Source organism: Amblyomma maculatum, chromosome 1, assembly GCF_055883805.1.
Source record: "Amblyomma maculatum isolate TAMU_Amacu chromosome 1, ASM5588380v1, whole genome shotgun sequence".
NCBI classification, from domain to species: Eukaryota; Metazoa; Arthropoda; class Arachnida; order Ixodida; family Ixodidae; genus Amblyomma; species Amblyomma maculatum.
The window spans coordinates 370,238,218-370,255,871 of NC_139344.1; the positions used below are offsets into that span (position 1 = coordinate 370,238,218).

Here is a 17,654-nt window from a genome sequence, read left to right on the forward strand (position 1 = left end):
CCGTTAGTCAGGCTACCTGAGAACCCCTCGTAGGACTATACTTTTGCGTGTGCGCTACTTGCACGCGAGCAGGGTTGCGGGATATTGAGGGAGAATGAAAGGACGAGCAGAGGGAACGAAAAAGGGTACTGCCGGGTGCGAAGCTCTTCCCGCGCGACACTGATGTGACAGCGGCGTCTTTTTTTCTTTCTCTTCTTGGAGCACCGTGCACCTCACCCCCCTCCCATCCCCTCCCCTGGTGCACATACAAACACACGCAGCCAGAGAAAACAAGGGAGCGCGCGCACGCACACACGTGCTACGCACAGCTCAGTGCTCTGGCGAAAAGGGAACGCGCCAATGGAATTTGGACGCTTTCCTCGGCGGCGTGGCGGCGGTGAAGCTCTTCTACCTACACCGTGTCGCGCACCTTGCCGTCGACCTGGATATTTCTCTCTTCTTTTCTGTCTTCTTTCTCTCTCTCTGTCTCTCCTCGCACTTACACATTTGGTGGAGTTTTTCCTTTGACGTCCTTCCTTTCTACGTTCTTTCGTTCTTCTAATTTGGCCGAGCTGCCAGCGGCGGGCAACAAATGAGCGATAGGCTCGTCGCCTACCGACGCCGTAGAATTTTCCACACTGGTGCGGCCCGCCGTGTCCCGCTTTCATCGCCACCCAAAGCGCGACGAGATTTCCTGTCTGCGCGGTTGCGGTGCGCCCATCACGAACATTTAACATACACTAATACTAGGCAACCCAGTGCTAACTGCCACTGGGTACTGTCGAGAAGAGTGTATATCATACATAAAGCTAGTGTGCGTTTCTACTTGAAGTATAAGCACAGCTTTGGGAGCTATTTGTGTGAAGCCTATACTTCTACATCCTGTACTCCGCACCTGATCCGAACCCAGCTCCAAATGACAGCTAAACAGGTTCTGCCACTTACCTCGTCGCAGTTTCGGAAAGTAAACTACATTTTATTTTCAACTCAGGTGTTATGGTCGTGATTGTAGTGAGATACCATGTACTCTGAGCTTCGTATAGTTATATGCTTCAGTTCCAGCTCTCCGTTTATTTTTTTGTAGAAAAAGAACGATATATTTTCTTTCACATCTAGTAGTTACAAGAAAATTTCTATGACTACCGCGAAACTATCTTTTGAAGTGTTTTGACTAGTCTTCAATATAAAGAAGCACTGAGAAAATAAAGTATAGCAGTTTGCAACGGACATAGTGAAGACGAAGAAACTCTTCAGAATAGCGGTGGTTGGCCGGCTTCCAATCTGCGAGCATCTGCGTAGGTCACCGACGACCGCAGCCTTTGCCACAAGCGGTACTGCAGGTCGTTGACACGAATTCATTCACAGTGGAATAGAAGGGAGCAGGAGGCAGAGATAGTGTTTTTCTGATCTATCTAGCTTCAACTGGGCTACTATCCACCCGCACGCTCTCTTTGTCTCTCTCACACATACGCACACACACACACGCATGCACGCACGCAAGCGCATGCACACGTGTACACAGCGTGTGCCTTTCACTCAGCCACATGTCAAGAAGCCCACGGAAGACTCCCATCCTAAAGAAAATCCGTTTTGCGGGTTCGTAATCCATTATTCGGCAGACTGCGTAAGCAGCACTTATATGCTGGCATCGCTCGGGAAGCCTTTCAAAAAATCTGCTGAAAACGAAAGAAAGAAAGAAGGAAAGGTCGCATGCAGTGGAGCCTCAGATGCGGGAACGACTCCTGCAGGTAACATTCGTAACTGCCTCCTTAAATTAGTTTGAAATAATTTCAGAACTATAGTCATAGTTCCGAAATTGATTGGAGCAGCATAAGTAATGCAGTGGTGCATCACCATTTACGCCTTTCTTGCCTTTACGTTGTGTAAATAAATAATATAATAAATAAACAAATAAATAAAAAAAATCCATTTTCCAAACAAAAGAACGAAAGTAGCGTCCACCGCGGTAGCGGGCATTACAGGAGGTTGTCGAGCTTGGGGCTTGCATCTGTGCCGCCGTCACCGCATTGTTCGGGTCAGCGCGAAGGGCAGCAAGGGCACCCCGACAACGAGGGCACTCGGTGCACCTCGCATCTTGTGTCGTGACTGTCTCCTCGCGAGTCGCGACAACAGTAGAAGTAGCAGCGGCAACAACGAAGTCTGCCGGCGGCGGTCGAGGACGTAGCACACGATGAGGACCGTTAGTCGCAACGACTCCCTCCCCCTTCGCGGTCGCGCCACTCAAAACGGCCGCTGCCCCAGACGGCGAAAAAAAACCGGTGCAGCGCGGTCACGATGTGCCTGCGTGAGCGTGTGTGCGTGTGCGCGCGCCTTTCCCAGAGCGCTCGGCTGCGCTTTTTTTTTTTTTTTTTTCTGTTTTAAGTGTCCGTTTTGTCTTGATCTTAATTCCACAACTATTTACAATGTTCGCGATGTATGACCTATTTATCGGCCACGAACTTCTATACATATATTGTGTGGGTGGGAATTTTATAAGTTCAACTGTATGTATACAGGTGCTTCAGTGAACACTTTCCAAAATTAAAAAAAAAAAAAATGGTAAGTTCGAAATAGGAAAACGCATATTTTCAGGGCCGAACAATTTTACTACAGAAATGCTTCTAATTATACAGCTAATTAGCTAAAACCCAACAGATGTATTTAATTATCGCAGTTATGTGATTAGTCCCGATCGAAGCCGGGAACATGACGATAACACGTCAGTATTTGAAATGAAGAAAAACTCGCCTTCTAAAGCCTTGCGCCGCGAGGAAAACTGCCATTATTATTATTTTTTTTTTTCGTACGAAACCGAAACGAAACCAAGCAAGGGACGCGCCACAGGAAGACACGACGTCCGGTCTGAAGCCGTGGCCATGGCGCCATATTCGAACAGACTTCTCTCCTATTGCGCGTCATGCATTTCATATCATTTCATGGATCTCAAAAATAACCACGCAATTCGAAATGGCTGCCATTTTCCTTGAATCACTGCTCGAGCAATCACCGGACGTTGCATGTGTGCCGAGCCTTCGGTTTCGCACGAAAAATAAATAACTAAAATGGTTGTATTTATTCACGCTACACGTTCTTAAGAAAATGTGTTTTTCTTCGTTTAAAAAGTTATATGGTATCGTCTTGTTCACAGCTTCGAACTCCCCATTGGGTATAACTACCCAGCTGCGATAATTAACAAAGTTAAATGGTGAATTTTAGTTAGTTAGCTAGATAATTAGAATAATTTTGCGGCATATTGCGTCCGCCGCCACCGACAGTTCGTTCCTGCATTTTTTTTTTTTTCATTTAGAACTCGTTTTCAAAAATTTCCGAAATATACTCGTTGAAACACACGGTATATTCGAATACAGCTTAAGTCTGCGGTGAATTGGCTCCGCCCATTTCATGAACGGAACATGCTGAGATTTCTATGCGCGTTTTTCCTAACTGGTTCGCTGTTTGCAGTTTCAAGGTTTTCTTAGCCAGCCACATATTGCTCCGTGTAAAGTCTCAGAAGAATACTGACAACAGCCTGTTTTTTTCGTGAAGTAAGGAAGTATCTATAAGTCTGTTACATTCTACGGGATATGTATAGAAAGCCACTCTGTTAAAACAAGACGCATTTACGAGTAAACGGACGTTCACTCGTTTTGTTCAGAACTATATGTTCCAAAATGACGCTGAAACCATTGGTCATGTGTATCGTGGATAACTTACTCTGTACACCTTTCTTTGTGCTGCCGTTTCAAACAACGCCCTCGACCGCATACATCACTTAGTTGTGGTGTGAGCTTCGGCATGCCGCGACATACGCCTGAGCTAGACGTCGTTAGCTTTTACCACAAAATTCGAGGCCTTACAACGCAGTCGTTCAGCGGCACCGCCACATATTGATGCGTTTGAAGTGTCACAAGAATACTGACAGCCTCCTGTAACGACCATGCGTTATTATACCCATCACCACGCCGCGGTGGATAGGGTACAACGCTAGACACGCTCTCGCGCGCCGTGTACCACGGAGGTTTCGAAATACTTCATCCAGGACCAGCAGACGTTCACGCAGCAGCGAATGATCGCGCAAACTGCCTCCAGACACGACACCCAGTCAGCCCTAAAAGTGCAGAAATTGCAGCGACCGCGCCTCAGTGCGGGGGCAACGGATCATAAAGGCTGTCTTTATGGCCTCCGGGTAGGCGTATAAGCGCCCGGGACTTCAGCAGGCGAATCGTAAAGGAGCCTTCCTTTGCTGCGTTCACAAGACAACGGCGATGAGACAACGGCGATGCTGTCGACCCGCTTGTGGTCACGGAAAGTGCGCGTGCGGTGAAAATCTCTAACTACTGCGGCCTGCTGAGTTGACCGTACTCTGCCTTTATCTAGCGAGTTCCATCTATAGTGTTTCCGCAGAAAACGAAAAAAAAAAAAAAAGCACGCATTTACACTAGTCAGAGAAAAGGCAGACTGCGCTGCATATCATAAACTATATAGGGGAGTAAACATCGTGTTTCACAGCATTCGATAGAGATTATTCTTTTTTTCCTTGCAAGAACGATATAATACCTGCAGGGCATCGCTTTTTGGGGTTAGGTTACCAAGCGGATACCTCGCTCAAGCATATTCGTGAACGTTAGCGTACGTGTAATACGTTGTGATCAACTCTATACATTACGTTAATTAACATGTGTCGAATAAATGAAGCACGCGGTGTTTCAAGTCAGACGCCCGCATCGAGTTTACCTAAATAGGCGGCATATGAAAATTAATTAATTAGTAGAATATTACTAAGTGTCGCGCAGCACATTGCATCGTAAGAAAAATCAGCAGAGGTTAACGTCGAGGTCGTTGTAAACATTTGGCGGGGCTAAGCTTTGCATAGCACTGTCCGGCGGCGATTGCTCCGCTGTGGTCGAGCCTAGATAAATGAAGCGGGCAATTTGTGGCACATTTTTGCGTGTGACGTAAAACCTCTAGCTGACCCCATCACCATTGATAAACACGACCGAGTGACCATATGTCCGCTGCATCTACAGGAACCGCGCCATAACGGTGCCACAAGCTGCTTTCATTTACAAGTTATATGTTCAGCCTTGCCTATACAAAAGCCTGAGCTGTACTCCAGAAAGACATCCCGGCCTAGCGTCATGTTAATAGGTCGATGTAACGTATACGTTCATGGTTTTTTTGGTCGCTGAGGTACCACATCACTCATGCCTACATACAACGTTAGTCATCATGCTGACATTCCGAAACGAAAGCATGACTTTACGCTCTACTTGAATTGTACAGATGTCGATAATTCTAGCCAGCACGCTGTCCGATGCACGTAGGCCTGCATCCAGAACATTGTCCGTGCACATGAGCTTGCTGCAGTGATGTCATTGGAACGCCTTTCGATCACTTCGGCGGATTTCACATGAGAATGCTGCGCAGGTACAGTTTTCACTCCATGTAAAAAAAATTACAGAAAAAAAAACACTTAAATTGGAGTGACATACACCTTGCACTCGTCAAGCAGGAAGCGAGCTAACTCCAAACAGGCCAGACAGCGTACACGTACGATATCCAGCCATCCGCTCAATCCCACATGCGTCGATGGCAATACACGTATATAATCTGTTAGTCGCTCGAGCGACAATGGCGGCTTGCGGCATATAGATATGGAATGCCGGTGCTGTGCGCATGCTAAAAAGCAGCGGGAACGGCGCCAGCAGGAAGCGGTCGGTATAGGGGGCCACGTAACCAGGGGATTCACGACAAAACAATTCTGTTAAGGAAGGTCGATCGCACAGCTTCATGCCGGGGCGCGAGTCGCACTATGTAACGTTTCCGGCAAACGCGGAGTTGCATCGTCTGACAATGTCTGCCGCGCGTAGCAGACGACGTGCCGGCGCGCGCCTGCCGCGCCATCTCTGCAGCAGACGACGCGCGGCAGACATTGTCAGACGTGACGCGCCACTCACGCCGCCATATTTTCACCAGACATGTCGTGATACACTGGAAACAGAACAAGGTTCACGAACAGAACAGAGATAGAGGCTGTAGTATTTACGCAAGCTTTAGCAACGCGCTCTGCCCAAGATAGTCAACGTCAAACAATTTTTCTCCACTGTTTTACTGCAATAATTTAAAGCGAAAATGAAATTTTGTATGCGTTGGATTAAATCGAAAGAACAAAAACACTTAGCGAGAAGAAGTGGTTTTTTGCCCTCGATTCGTTCTGTTCACCACTTCTGCACGATGTGCCCTGAGAAGTGTCGCAGGGTGTAGTTAGCTAATTGCCACTCGCACTACGACATTTATACATGTTTCGTTATCGTTGTACTCTCCTAATTAAAGCTTTAAAGACAGATTTTTAACACTATCGATGAATTAATTATACCTTTCTGTGGGCAGAACGCCTGTCGGTGAAATATTTTATGAGGCAAAACTGTAATTTGTACACAAGTCGCGTAAAAGCTTAGTTCTTGGTTACAGTCACATACCCGCAAGAAAAGAAAAATAACAATAGCGGACTGTACATAGAAGTACGTTAAAACCTAAAAACTTTTTTTTATTAAGTCGTCTTTGAAGCTACGAACAACAACACTAAAAGCAGCGCTTCCTATAGTTAAGAGCAAAAACTTCGCGAAGTGGACGTATATACATAATACACAAGCTATACGCAAATTCTTCGCAGATAAGCGAAAAGACACCGAGCGCAGGGCTGTGCGCGCGCCGCTGAAAAGCAATGGGCCGTGGAGACCGGCCGTTGCTTTTCCTTTCTTCCTCTTCTGGCGTGCAGTACAGGACTGTTATGTGCCCCGACGGGTTCACGGAATGACACGCATATCAGCCCCAAGCAAGCGTAGCGCACACCGTCCGTCGCGCACGAACTGCGGCGCGCATTCATCACGGAAACTTGCCCGCTGCTCATGCATAAAGGCGCCGACACCAAAATTACGCGGAAGAAATTAAACGCACAGGCCGCGCAGCCTTCGGAAAAGGGTGAAAGCTGCACCGCATGCTGCTGCAGCTGCATGCGAGCGTGTCATCATGTTGTCTATGAGTTAAGTAGTAGACCCACTAATGAGCGCCGTTCTTTATTGCACCGCCGCGACTGCAACTCCTTTTGTCGTTCTAGAGGGCGCATGCATCGACAATTGTAGAATGACGTTAGTTTCCATGCATGCGCAAACGAGGAAGGCGTGTACGTACGGACAGCGAAAATTTTGAAGATTAAATGCGACCTCCACGTTTGAAGCTTTGTATTAAATTATGCATATTTTTTTTTTGCGTGTTGACGAAAGAAATACGCACCATTAGAGCCAATGAAAAGATCGTCCTCCTTTTCGGAAATGAAACTTACATTGCGCTAGCGTTTTCTTTTGGCAGCAACAACTCGTAAACCTCGTTCCGCCCACTCGTGAATGTGAAACCCCTCATTTGCCGACTTCTTTTCCCATATATGCATTGTATATATGTATTTCCCACGTTCGTATCTATGCTGCAGCGCATGAACTCATTTGGCCGCAATTACTGCTTTCGAGGCAGAAATTCCTTAGTCTCTCGAAAGCCCCTTTCTTCTAACCATTTGTGAAAGCCTTTATGGCTAACGGGAAAAGAGCGAGCTATTATATTATGCACCGGTGTTTCTCAGATGTAGCGAACATGAACACGTTTGTGGGTAGCTGAAATTGGGAATTCAGGAAGATATTGTGCACACTGCGCGTTTTTGATTATATCGAAACTTTGGCGGCACTATACAAAAAAATATTGAAAACAGTATTTTCGGAGAAGCCAGTGTGCATCCAAAGGGAAGTGAGACAATAAGCAGGACTCAACTGCAAAGTGCGTCAGAAAAATAAGAATTTAGCAGTACACTAACGAAAAAAAAAAAAAAAAAAAACATCTACATCTTTTTGAACTCAAATATGCAAGGGTTGTATATATAGCCGCAAAGCCACCCGTAAAATAATACCGAGTACTAATATTAGCTTACATTTCCACCTATAGAAGGCGTATATCGGTATCATAAAATCACGTGAGCTATGCTTTCACATGGAAGTGGACGTTTCGAGAGGCTCGTTTCAACAACTAGGGGGTGTGTTGCCACGCCCCTGTAAATAAGAATAAATGTTGCCCTAAACCTGCAAAAACACTGTCCCGGGCGTTTGTCAGCTGTTTGAGCTGCACTGCCTTCTACCACTCTGCGCAAGACTGGTGAATAAACAAATTCCCATTGCAAACAGGTTGCGCGCCGCTAACTGCGGTCGTATGCCGCTACTTCGCCTAGGCACGAGATAAAGCGAGTGATTTTATTATGACGCGCAACATTATTTTTCCCTCGCCAAATATGAGAGGAAACAACTCGGATGGTAATTCTCGCAGTGGCCAGAGCAAAATGTCAGCTCACCGGTTCGGAGTCCACGCAGCAGCCCTTTGCGCCGTACAAATCCGATTAGGAGCTGTATCCTCTCCGGCGCTCCCCTAGTTGCACCCTGCGCGAGCCGACCGCCGCACACTTCCAATGTCGCGCCGCAAGGCACAGTTACAGGTGCTCTCCGAAGTCTCTCCAACTGCCCCAGCCGGCTCAACGTGATGGCATGCCGCTTGGGGGCTTCAGTTCAGCGTACCGCCGCCAGGGTCGCTCAAGCAGTATTGCGGATAATTGCGGATATACTATAACTGCGGACAAATTCACGCATACAGCTAGGCGCGCATCCCCACTGGAGTATTTACTTACCCTCTTATCATAGAGAACATGAAGGTAGAGAAAGAATGGGGACAGGGCAGTGCTTTTTCTTCCCTCGTCCCTCTGTCCACACAAATATATTTTCGCTCTGTCATTCTCCCTCACGGCTGAGGCGGTAGGGCTTATAGACAGCACATATATACGAATCTGATGTAAATGTTAGCAAAAAAGCGAGGTGAAGAATGGGGGCCGAGAGCAGGGCAATGTAGCAAGAATAGAAGTTCTAGAATTAAAGATTTATAAAACGTAAAAGGTAATAAAAACGTGCAGTAAAAATGAATAATTTATGTTAGAGAACTATTCAAAAATAAAGTCAAGCATGGTGACACTTGACACCATCTCGCACTCCCTAGCATCTGTCCACCTATTCATACGTAGGCCCACTTTTGTTAGCCCCTACCATATACTGACACTACGTCTGTCTCTTTTTTGTTTGCCAAGCGCAACCGCGTCGGGCGCATAAAATAAAGCTTTTTGTGTCCTCCTTGAACACAACAAATTAAACGGTTGAGATCTATTCTTTGCCCCGAGAACTGTCAGAGAGAATTAGAACTCTTCGCACAAAATCGCACAAAACACTTTCGGATAGCGATCGTGGCCGTGGCAAATCACGCTCCGCTACAAAACGTGACCGATGATGGCGGGCAGTTTTCGCAATTTTCGTTTTAAAACAGATCGTGGCTCCATCTAGAAGCGGCTAATCAAAACTAAAGTCTACTGTGCTTCAGCACCTATTAATTAGTTTGTTCATTCTCTTTCCATGTATTTTTCATGCTCCGTATATTTAACTAATACTTTAAGGGAGTTTGTTGCCAGACTATTGCGCATTCATCAGAAATCTCAAAATTTGCAACTAGCACACTGTTTACACTGAAGGCCGTGAGCGTCGCAACAATTTGTAAACACCGGATTTTGGAATGATTTAGGTTCACGTACTGTATGGCAACTTTCGCAACTGTTCATATTTAAAAGCTCACAGAAGCAGACGCTCCTTCGGGGAGCGTAGCCACCTTCACGACCGGATTTGTACAGCAAAGCCCCTCAGTTAAACCTCAGTTTATTTAGGGGCTTGTGCTATGGCTTGTGCAGCGGCGGAGCGCCCGTTCGTACGGCTTGCGCCGGTTCGGGCTTGAGTGACTACGGCGCGCGCGTTCGCGCCGCCGCAAGTCCGATCATTTTAAAATGCAACGTTACGTTGCTCAAATGCTCGGCGTGCTGGTTGCTGTCGGTGCTCGGGATTGCGGCGATTGCTGCCACGGCACCTTAGCTCGACCGTATGAATTTATTAACGTCGCCGAAATTAAAAATCCTCGGGCTGAAGAGTGCACGTATTAGGCCAACCAATTTTTTTTTTTTTTTTCTGAACTCTGCTTTTGCTCAGCTTCGTTTTATTTTATTTTTATTCATTCAATGCTGCAAACCCTGCACAGGTCCAGACAGGGTGGGTGAATTGTTAACAAAGGAAGCATAAATGAAGTTATTAATTGGTATCAAAGAGCAGCAAAAGGTAATGAGAAATTATTCCAATCGGTTACATGAGGTACGTTGTACCCCGAAGAACGAAAACGGACACCACCCTTAAGCGCTTCTAGTGCTTCTCTTCGTTCAAAGCGGTCATGAAGAAGTAGTTGTTTAATTTACATACCCACCCATCAACGCATACGTAACCGCATAAAAATTATAAAAAATTAGTGCAAAACTAGAAAAAAAAAGAGCAAAAAATATATATCTGATCTTTTTGAGCCAGCACTGCTGGAGAGGGAAATAGAAGGAAGAGAGAGAAAACGGCTGGCGGCATGCTTTCCACATCCTTTTTACAACGTGGTTTTTTACAAAAGGGAGACGCGTACCATTTTTAAGTATGGTTATTTTGGTCAATTTATGACACAGACCTGCAAAAATGAATCCCCATGCTCTGCCGCTGTGCTTGATGACATCTGATGTAAAACATATTGCACTGAAATGAAGTGTAGACAATTTTAACCTGTATAATACTACATGCTATAGCCCCCTGCATTGCCATGATAGTAAGTGCAGTCTGATTGACCAAGGTGTCATGACAAGAGGAGCTTTTTACGAATTGTTCTTGAATTGTGTACATCTACAGTGAACCCACTGCAGTGTTTCATCTGACACCTATCCTTTGTAGTCACGTATACTTACAAGGTTTCGACCCGGTATTTTTTCGGATTTGGTTTGAACCGGTTCTACTCTGCCCGGACCAGTTCAAATGGGTTCAGAAAAAAAAAAGAAACAATAATAGCAGGGATAGTTTCAGGGACCCTGTTGTTTGTAAGCGGTCTGGCCTACACGAGTGAAATTGGGATGAAGACTCCATTTACCCTTTTCTTGATTTCGTATTTTTTACCCTCTTCATATTTACCCTCTTCCAAAGCCTTACCGGTTTTTCTTTCAGCTTCATAAGCTGCAGTTCACCGAATGCACAAATATACTGTCATTCCCTCCCATATTTTTTTGTCTTCCTAAGGGCATAGTTGCAGGTTCCTTCAGTCCGCTTGGCCTCGTCCTTCTCCCTGATTTTCAAGCTTTTTGTCCTGACCTCCCTTGTCATTGCACAACCCATAGACCATCTATTACATTTTCTCTCAATAGTGCACTCCTAGCTTTCAGTTCTCTCTTTCTAGACTGTCTTAGATATTCGCATCAGTGGTGGTAGAGAAAGCGATGAAATGCATTCTTTTTTTTTTCGGTATCATAGTTGTACAGCCCAAAACAGTAGCACACTAAATAGAGCTTGTGAATTAATATGCCTAGCAGTGATTCAACTCAGTTCCTTACTGCAGCTAGCCTTGATGATTGAACATCAGAGCTTTATTCTTGGTACAATTTAACTCGTCAAGGGAAATAAAACAAGCAAGGCTATGGACAAAAGAAACGAATAACAAAGGGGGAAAAGAACACACCGGTAAATTGCTGCCTAAAGAGGCCTTCCCACCATCAGTCTGGGTCAACCAAATTGCATCTAGAAAGCCTAGCAAATCGCTAGGCTCTCGAATAGGGCACCTTTCTCCATGAGCGGTGTTATTGCACAGTGCAGCGGCAACCCATTTTCAGGATGAAATGTTAGCCTGACACCAGAGAGTGGTGCTATCATCTTTTTGCAGGGGATGATTTTTTAATATGGTTGTGATGTTTGGAGTGTGCAGTGGCATTTTGGAAATATGCGAGATCAGAGCTTTACAAGCAGCGATAAAAGAAAAATAATGAAGGTAAGTTGCCAGCAAAAGTGGGTCGAAAACATACCACGAACCGGTTCAAATGGTTCCGCTGATTTGTTCTGGTTTGGGTTCAGTTCCATGATGGCGGAAAAAATTCGGATTCGGTTGCTGTTCCGGTTCGACACCCTGATACTAACAGTTATTTGTATTATTACTGCGGCTGAAATCCGATTTCAAGAAGTTGCTGACTTTACAAAGAAGTCGATCTCGTACAACCAGGCAGCGAGTTCATTTTAATGGCAGCAATTCTGTGAAAAAATTCAGTGCCCTAACTACTGAGACACAGGGGTGAGGCTCTTGCACGTCAGCAAAAGAAAGAAATGAAACACAGTCAAGTACAATCCAGTGGAGATCAGTCCACTTTGCAATGCTTATATATAGATCATTGTAGATAAAGATACCTGCGTGACACACACGCTCACTCATGCACTGAAAGATGCATGTGCTGCCCAGGCAGCACAATCTGTTGGCCCAATATCGGCATTGTGCTGGCAATGCCAACCTAGTACCAATGTTGGGCCAATTATTTGTGCTGTCTGAGTGTGTGTATCAAAAGTAAAAGAGAAGTTGCTCAACTGAAAGCTTAATTCACCATAGTTTGTTGCCCTCAAAAACTGCCACATCTGTCTGCTGGGCAATGAGCATGCTACCCAGACAAATATAGAGTAGGGACCTCTGAGAATGCAACTTGCATGGCTACAGAACCCAGCCTACCCTCGAATTTGAGATGATTCCAAACTGTTTAGTACTGACACACACTGAAATGGTGTGCATATTGTTACTTCTTCAACCCTGACGATCTCAAATAAACTGCTCCGTTATAATGCATGTGGTCGTAGCCAGGATTCAATCATGTGCTATGCACCCGACAAGCACATCCACAGAGGCACTGTAGTCAACTATCTGTGTGGAATGATTCAATCTGTCAGCACATCTTAATAAGAAAAAGCTGGCAGTTTTTTGCTTGTGACCAGAAGTTGAAGCATGAGGCAGGGTGTCAAAAGTGCCCTGTAATAAGCAAATAATTACACATTAGCACTCACTCATGTGCAGCCACAGAGCCATAAAGGAAAGTTACAAAGCTTCCACAGAAACTTTGCAATTGAAGAAAAATTGATGATGTTTAGGGTTCACGTATGGCTGCACTTGAGTAGATGTTCATTAATAATTACTCCTTTATAACAAACTTAGAGCACTTTGGGACGGTTCTCTTATACTCGGTGAGCCAAATTTTTTCTGGTAGCACTTTCAGAGATGCCGTCAAGGAATTGCTTGCAAATGACATCAATAATGAAGCCATGCAAGGCCCCACCTGGCTTTCAAGTGTGCTTTTAAAATTTTTGTTGTGTGGCTTGATCACAAGTGCGATGCAGAACCTGTAACAGGCACCTTTAGCCAAATTCCACAGGAGCATGGGTTCCACATAAGCAGTCATCCCACTCACAGATAATTAATAAAAGGGATAGATAGCGATGCATGCAGAGATCAGCTAGAGTTACTATATAAGCTTTGCCAGAGTTCCAAGTTTCTTTTCTTTCGCCGCCAAGCAACTGTGTAGCGCCGTGAAGGCAACCCTATGGGCATCCCGGCTGCATTGCATCATCCGTCGTGAGTACGGCATATCGCACTGTTTGCGAGCTGTGGGGACGATGACTTATTTCGATTAGGATAGCCAAAGTAATTCCTTCGCAACTGATTTCCAGTCTGGCTGATATGCTCCTGCAAAGAAGACGTATGGCTTCATCGCACAACTTGGTTGCTTATTTGGTACCTTTGCGCAACTCTGGCAAAGCCTATATAGTAACTCTAAGATCAGCATGTATCAATACAAACTGAGGTCAGAGTCCACATGCTATAAGTGCAGTAATTACTCATTACTAATTACTTAGTAATTATTTAGCACGCATGACTATTTTGATCTGTTTGATCTACAGCATTCAGATGCAGACCCAATGGCATCTGTATGATGATATGATGGCAGCTAACCTGCCTCTTTTTGATGTCATCTTGACTGAAACTGCATCTGTCATTGCACCGGTAACTGCCGTCCTATAGTGAATATTGCAAAGGTTGTGCTAAAATTACTTATGATTTAAGCAGAAACAGGTGGCTATGCTTAATTTAAAGGTTGCGGGAACTTCTACGTAAATAACATGATATGAAGATGGATGCGCTTGTTTTTACCATTTTGTGGAGCAAAATAATATGTCCACGTTAAGCAACAAGACACATTTAGTTGGACCCTGTGAACATTTTCAGAATATGATCCAGGTTTCGTCATTTCATGCAGTAGTCAAGTCCGAGCTGAGCTGCCCTGCCAAGAGTTATAATAGACGATACGTTACCATCATGCTACAGCACTTTCACCCCTGATTAACTCACACTATGATGTAACTTACAACACTTTGGCCTCCAACAAAGTTCTTTCATCATCTTGATGTAGGGGTTTTTTGGCGCAAACAACTACCAACTGAACTGAATGAACTACCAACTCGCCCAGCAGGAAGTTTTAATGAAGCTTCTTTCATCATCTTTTTTTACTGCAGGAGATGTAGGAAAAATTTACCTACCAAATCAAATTTTTGAAGCTCATGCTGCATAGAAGGCCACAGATGTAAAGTATGTAGCAAGTTTTGCGATATATTTATTGGCAAACACACTGCTACCAACGTTTGGGCAAAATGCACACCAGCCCACCCAATTATGCCACACATACAAGAGTAAATATCTGTAGCTAGAACTGAGGATAAGCATATTTCATGCCTCAACAAAAGGAAAGAAACATGTGCTTGCACCTTTGGCAGCACACAAAAGTGTACAAGCAACGAGTGATGAAAAAACCATTGACTTCGAATAGTCACTAACAAAACCTGTAAGAAAGAACACTAACTGAAGCCACAAGCACTTCTAAAGGAAAATGGATTACAGTCCACTTTTGAAGGGAACATGCGATTGCGTGGCAGCCATGCATCTGTGACAGTTCGCACGAACTTATGGCACATGGCGCGCATGTGCAGCAGGGACAGCTGCATACTCTTTCCATGCATGCCGAGTCGCTGCCCGTTCTTGGCAGCAGCACTTTCCAAAGTGCCGAGGCCACACGATCACACGTTCCCTCTAACAGAGGACTCTAGTGTATGCGAGCAGCGAAACTTTTACCTACTTTGGATTCTCATCTTCGAAGCATGCCAAAAGAAGCATGACACAAATCAGGCAAACCTAGAATAGGGTGAGCCTCGCATGCCATAAACACGGTCTTGAAGGTTAGACAGCGAGGTTCATGGTTCATTGATTGGCACTTTCAGTAAATCACAAGCCAGTGTGACACTTCTGCAAACGACAGCAACAATCACACTGCAAGCTAGGAACAGTACCATTCTCCACCTCTTGTCTGTGTGGGCACTCGTCAGCTGCATTCTTGACATGTCGATTCGAGCTGTGCTGGGAGGCTTTGCTAAATGAGCACTTCATTTGCGTCCTTGAGTAGCCTCGGCACTTTGCTGAAGAAGCCTATCTTGTTTTTTCTGCCGAATCTTCTCTCGCAGCTGACGTGTCCGCAACACAGCCACTGACACATCCGCTTCGGATTCTTGTTCCACGCGCGTGGCCTGCAACTTCAGTGCAGCCACCATGTCGATGTCGTCTGGGATGTGCACGTACCGCACTTGGCGTCCCTGTATGAAGAATTTCGTGTAGGCCTCTTGCTTGCCCCCAGGGCTGACCACGGTCACATTTTTTAGGTCTATATTCATGAACCTGCAGGTGGGGAAAGAAAGCGTTTGATCAGCAGCTGCAGTTGCCCTGTTATTTTCATCATCAGCAGCCCGACAAAGTCACTTGCAGAGCAAAGACCTCTCCTAGTGACCTCCTGTTAACCCCATACTTACTGCGCCAGCTATGATCATATCCTATCTCTGTAAACTTTGTATAGACTTTTTCACAAAGGGGTAAAGGGCTGTGAGCTGCATTTGATCGTAGCACGGGAAAGAGTTGACGAGCACCCACCTCACAGCCCAGTAAAACTGCTTTCTCTGAAGGCCGTGAAAAGGTCTATATCCTCATCAGACTCGCTGTCGTTCCTGCTATGGTTGGCTTCACTCGGAATCTACTGAGCTGTTGCAATGAGCCATTCTCTATTGGTGCTCATTTTCTCTTCTTAAATTAAGCTAGAGTACCATCAGTTTGTGCCTGTTCCCCCCAACCCACTCTTCTCTCTTTCTTTCTCCAAATGTTGCCCTTATTTTACTCACCCCACTTTTTGCAATTGAATCACTAACTGAGACTAATTTGTTTTCTCGAAAGCAAACAAGTTCTGGAATCATTTGTGTAGTTAGAGCAACCAATTCAATATGGTTGTAAAAGAAACTTGTCAAGCCTTTAGCAACTGGAGTGCAATGCATATCAGTTTCCGCAGATAGTTTTTCTGTATTGCACAAAGCAATTAGTGCAAAGCAGGTTTTTAATTAAAATACACAATACTTGATGAAGGCAGCTGTTGTGAGCATTGCATAACCTTCTACACGGGCCAAAAATAAATTTGGTATTGACAATTACTACCTCTACAGCACTCATATTCCTGCTTTCTGCACACAATGCTAATTTATTTAGTGTATGTACGGCCTTAGTGTATAAGACCTCGGAAATGTGTTTACAAGGATGTTCAGCAATTTTGAACTGAGTCAGCGAGCAGTGATGTCACCCAGCAAGAAGAAACAAAAAATAGAAGGATATAGAAACACAATTGTCCGGCTTCAGTACTATAGCAAAAAATATTTTCCTTTCATTTTTTTTTTATTTTTGAATGAGCCACTTAAAGAACTCGAAACTATCCTTACGCAGTGTTCAGGTTTATTTTTTGCATCTTCGCAACTTTCTAAATTTTTGATACAGATTATAAGATAATGATATTAGCTGCACTCAAAAATGCTTCAACTGGCCTGTGGCTTCGATTTCTTGACGAAGAGGCGGCAGTTCTCGCCGTCATTTTCGAAAGCTAGGTAGGCAAACAGTTGATCGCGGTCGTGAGCTGCCGTGTTTTTAACAAATTTAAAGCAACTTTGTTTTTATTTTCTGCGCCTTTTCATTAATTATCTTACCACTTCATCATGAAAGAAGAGGGGTCCGCCACGTGATACACGACGTTCAGACAAATTGTTGCATGACAAATTAGCAACAAATAACGAATAGAAGGAAAAAGGCCTTACGCGTCTACGCTCTCTATGGAGCCCCAAACACTGAGTTCATTGCGTAGTTCAATCGTCGTCTGGCGTCCTTGCAGCGCTTGTAGCATTAACACCAGCGACTTGCCAATTAATGCTCGTTCCCGCGGTGTTGCCATGGCAAGGAAGAACACCAAATCGCGAAGATAGCGAGGCCGGTGTCATAAATCACACGTCCGAAGCATCCGCAGATTGAATGCTTCAATTTAAAACCATAAAATCTTTCTGCCTTTAGAGCATTTGTCGGTACACTGGCAGTTCAGTCTCCCGCGGTTTCCCTTCTTTTTTATTATTATTTTTGTTTTGCAGACGGATTTAGAAAACCTGATGTTGCGTGGCTGCGCAACTGTAAAACGTAATGGTCAAGCATAAAATAAGTGTTATGTAGATTTCAGAGCGCTTTTTTTTTGCTATTAAAAATACGTTCATGAGATAAAAAGTAAAAAAATTATTGCCGCAAGAACAAGCGGCCAGAATCAGAGCAATCAG

General features: G+C 44.8%; 2 protein-coding genes across 2 annotated transcripts in view; both read right to left on the minus strand.

The window, feature by feature from the left end:
* Nucleotides 1–8,528, minus strand: part of Moe (moesin) — a 122,875-nt gene extending 114,347 nt beyond the window's left edge. The window contains exon 1 of the mRNA XM_084591787.1: nucleotides 8,369–8,528. The gene's annotated coding sequence lies outside the window, so the exon portion shown is untranslated. The remainder of the gene's footprint in view (nucleotides 1–8,368) is intronic.
* A 3,637-nt stretch (nucleotides 8,529–12,165) lies between these two features.
* Nucleotides 12,166–17,467, minus strand: LOC146208177 (U7 snRNA-associated Sm-like protein LSm10). The gene is made up of 2 exons (XM_084591791.1): nucleotides 17,151–17,467; nucleotides 12,166–15,702 (listed from the first exon to the last, which is right to left on the minus strand). The coding sequence occupies exons 1-2, from the start codon at nucleotides 17,282–17,284 to the stop codon at nucleotides 15,414–15,416; spliced, it is 423 nt and encodes a 140-aa protein (XP_084447917.1). The 5' UTR covers nucleotides 17,285–17,467; the 3' UTR covers nucleotides 12,166–15,413.
* Between the last annotated feature and the right edge of the window lie 187 nt (nucleotides 17,468–17,654).